The sequence below is a fragment of the Diospyros lotus genome, chromosome 12 (genome assembly GCF_014633365.1).
Source record: "Diospyros lotus cultivar Yz01 chromosome 12, ASM1463336v1, whole genome shotgun sequence".
In the NCBI taxonomy this organism is placed as follows: domain Eukaryota; kingdom Viridiplantae; phylum Streptophyta; class Magnoliopsida; order Ericales; family Ebenaceae; genus Diospyros; species Diospyros lotus.
In genome coordinates this window covers 33758341-33761957 of record NC_068349.1, presented here as the reverse complement: position 1 = coordinate 33761957, position 3617 = coordinate 33758341, and the positions used below count along the sequence as shown (strand labels likewise).

The 3617-nt window shown below is 36.7% G+C and overlaps 1 protein-coding gene across 2 annotated transcripts; it reads right to left on the bottom strand.

Moving 5' to 3' along the window:
• Window positions 1–1348: 1348 nt before the first annotated feature.
• On the bottom strand, window positions 1349–3319 carry LOC127813964 (uncharacterized). Of its 2 annotated transcripts, none has more exons than XM_052355123.1 (2): window positions 2058–3319; window positions 1349–1913 (listed from the first exon to the last, which is right to left on the bottom strand). In XM_052355123.1, exon 1 carries the CDS (start codon window positions 3005–3007, stop codon window positions 2105–2107), a length of 903 nt encoding a protein of 300 aa, XP_052211083.1. In that variant the 5' UTR covers window positions 3008–3319; the 3' UTR covers window positions 1349–1913; window positions 2058–2104. The 2 variants fall into 2 exon arrangements, with proteins under 2 accessions (XP_052211083.1, XP_052211081.1); XM_052355121.1 differs by having other exon boundaries at window positions 1349–1865.
• Between the last annotated feature and the right edge of the window lie 298 nt (window positions 3320–3617).

Below are 3617 nucleotides of genomic sequence, written 5' to 3'. Positions count from 1 at the left end.
ATATTTGATTTTTATTAAAGCATAAAATTTCAAGATTCAATATTTTAATTATATTTTTTTTTAAATCTTTATTATAATTGAGTGTAAATGAAGTCGTTATTTATATCACGTAAAATGTCACGTTACATAAAAAAATATATCAATGAGACACATCAAATTAATTTTAATATATAAATATGATATTTAATTTCTTAATAATTAAAAAAATTGATATTTTTTCCTTGATATAAAAAGAAAACTAAATTTAATTCATAAAAATACTTAAAAATTTCATAAAAATATCTAAAAATTTTATAAAAAGACCTAAAAATATTTTTAAAAAACCTAAATTTCATAAAAAAAAGACCTAAAAACAAAATAATCAAAAAGGCCTAAATTTCATTTTATATGTTTTATTTTAGGTCTTTTTATAAAATTTATGTCTTTTCTTTAATATTTTAGGTTTTTTTATGAAATTTTTAGGTCTTTTCATGAAATTTAGGTATTTCTTGAATATTTTTACCTTTTTTTATGAATTTTAGGTCTTTTATGAAATTTAAATATTTTTTAATATTTTTAGGTCTATTTTATGAAATTTTTAGGTATTTTTTTAATGAAATTTAGTTTTTAAATTATTTTTGGACCTTTTTATTGAAATTTTAGGCCTTGTATAAAATTTAATTATATTTTTATATTAAATTTGTCTTTATTCAAATCAATGACAAAATATTAAATTTTTTAATTATTGAGAGATAAAATATCATATTTATGTATTAAGTCTAATTTGATGTGTCTCGTTAATATAATTTTTTTTATGTGAAATGACATCTTATATTGCATAAATAATGACTTCGTTTATTTTTAATTATGATAAACTTTTAAAATAATAATTTTTAATAATTAAGATATTAAATTTTACATTTTATAAAATGATCATCATATTTTTTAATTGTTAAGGAAATTATATATTAAGCCAAATTCGAATTTATATTTCTTACCGCATCAGTTGTTAAATTATCATTTATTTTTTAATATTTTAATTATTAAGAAAATTATGTATTAAGCCAAATTTGAATCTATATTTCTTATCGCATTAATTGTTAAATTATCATTTATTTTTTAATAATGATAAAACGCAATATATTTAACATCACTCTTATTTGTTTTAGTTAAATAAAATATATTTATTATATCATATTTTTAATATTTTAATATTTAAATAATTTAATTAATTAATTCAAAATATGATATATTTAACATTAACTAATAAAATTATTTAAATATTAAAAAATAAAATATAATAAATACAGTTTATCTAAAATTAAAATATATTTATTATTATTTAATTACTTAGCAACACTCTTAAATAAAACGAAAGAAAGTGTGGATAAAGTGCAAAGAAAATAAATCTAAGTAAAGAAAGAAAAAAAAGCGTTGGAAGACGGGTTCGAATCGGAATTTGGGGAAACCTACGAAAAGGCAAAGACCGACAGGCAAAACAGGAACAAACAATGAACAAATCAGAGAGAAAAAGAAAATCAACCTCAAACATTTAAAACCATAACGGTTATCTCTAACAACCATCGACCGTACCGGTCTTTCCTCTTTTCCTAGAAAGCAGCACCGCTTGATTGATTGCTGCTGACCAGCTTTACCTGAGCGTCCATCAACATGATCTCTCCTCCCTGTCTTTTTCTTCTTTTTCAACACACTATTGACGGTCTCGATTGCCCTAAGTTACACGTGGCCCCACCACAACGCTTGATCTTGTTTTCAACCCGCTGGCCTACTTGATTGTATGGCTTGTAATGTACGCGGGGAGCATCATCCGTCGTGGTGCTGCGGAGCAAAGCCTGCCTGTTTACTCTTTGGGCGATAAATTGAGGCTGTTTATGCAAATTTCAACATCAAATCAAACGTCGCGTCGGATCGGACTACATGAAAATAAAAATTAGAAAAATAATAATAAAACTACAAAAATAATGGAATATGTTCCGTTTTTAGCTAATAGCTATTTGGGGACAGTGTACAGCAGGTTAGAAAGTAAAAATGCGCAAACAACGAGGACAAAACCGTACTTTCAAGTGTAGTCATCACCGCCGTCGCGGGACATCATCGGTCCAAATCAATGGTTAAGATTGAACCGGCCGATATCGGCCAGTTTCCTCGACCTGTTCGCCCAGGACGATGCCGCCGCCGACAGGTGAGGCTTCGCCGGAGCCCTAATCTCGGACGAAAATGCCGTCTCCGGCGGCATTCCTTTCTGACTCCAGTGCCGGCTGGGGCTCGCACGCACCAACGGACTGAAACAGAACGTGAGGCCGGACGCATTACGTGAACTGCTCAGCCGGACGCCGCCGCGTCGCACTGCCGGCCCCGGCCTCATCGGAGTCTGCCTCCACCCCTGCGATGACTCCGACGAGTAACCGCTCGATGCATCTTGGCAAGCTCCCTCCCCGCCACAGTCCGAAACCCTAGCCGGCGACATTCCCCGATCTCGTTCTCTCCCCGTCCTCCGCCCCAATCCCGCGGTCGATTCGTCCGGAAAGGAAAATCGCGACTGCTTCCTCCGGTGCCTGGACAACACACTCGAGAACCACGACGGCGAGGACACCGACGCCGTAGACGAATCCCTACCACTCCGATCCGAAACGCCGGGATCCGGATCCATCTCCTTCGATTTGGATCTGAACAAACGGAAGAAGAGAGAAAACCTACTCTTCGGCTTGTCGCACAAATTGCCAGCGACGACGCCTCCACTCGGTCCAATCTGCGGCGTACTGTAAAACCGCTGATGCCACAGCGTGCGGCGGGGGTGTTGGTCGGAGGCGGAGGTGTCCGATTTCCGGCGAGAGACGTAGGGCGAGACGGAGCGAGGAAAAGCCAGAGGCGGAGGAACCGGCTCGGATTTGCGGCGATCTTCCTCCCCGGCCTGAGTGGCGAGGAGCGCGGCAAGGCGTTCCCGGAGACACGAAGCGCAGACGCCGACGCTGCTGCTGAAATCGGCAAGATGCTTCTTACACCTCATTTACTCGCTCTTCCTTGTACAAGCACACACATACTATAACGGAAACGGAAACAGAAGACGGATTCAGCGAATCAGAGGATGTTTGGAGAGTCTTTTTTCTCTCTGGCGCACCATTTCTGGCAGCGGATCTGAAGAACAATTCAAAGCGTGGGTTTGTCTTCTTTGCAGTTTGCTCGCAGGGAGAAGACAAAAGAGGGGTTAGAGTTTCAGGTGGGGACTCCGCTAGCTAGCCGCTCCTCCTCGCTGCTCTCATATCTTATATCCTCCTCTCTTATTCTCTTCAGTTCTTCTACTTTTCCTTTTGTACAAAGTGTTTACCGACCGGCGGCCGTACGTTTGTCATTTTATCTATTTATTTAAATTTACTATTTTTAATCAATTAGTCACCTGGCTGGCTCAGTGTGGGGGTGGTGGTGGTTTTGGTTGATGAGTACGGAGACCACCTTTCAAAGCAAAGGCGGTGTCTTATGCGGCTGTTCTCGGTGATTAGGCTTTTCTAATCCTATTTGCTTACATTAATCTCGCGTCATCATTACTCTGTAATGTTGTCTAAACTTTTAATTCTCTCCATTTAACTATCTCCTTTCTCTCTAGAGTTATTGATAGATAC

Excerpts from the sequence above, each read along its gene's own strand:
- LOC127813964 (XM_052355123.1), bottom strand. The coding sequence starts at position 3,007 with ATGAGGTGTAAGAAGCATCTTGCCGATTTCAGCAGCAGCGTCGGCGTC.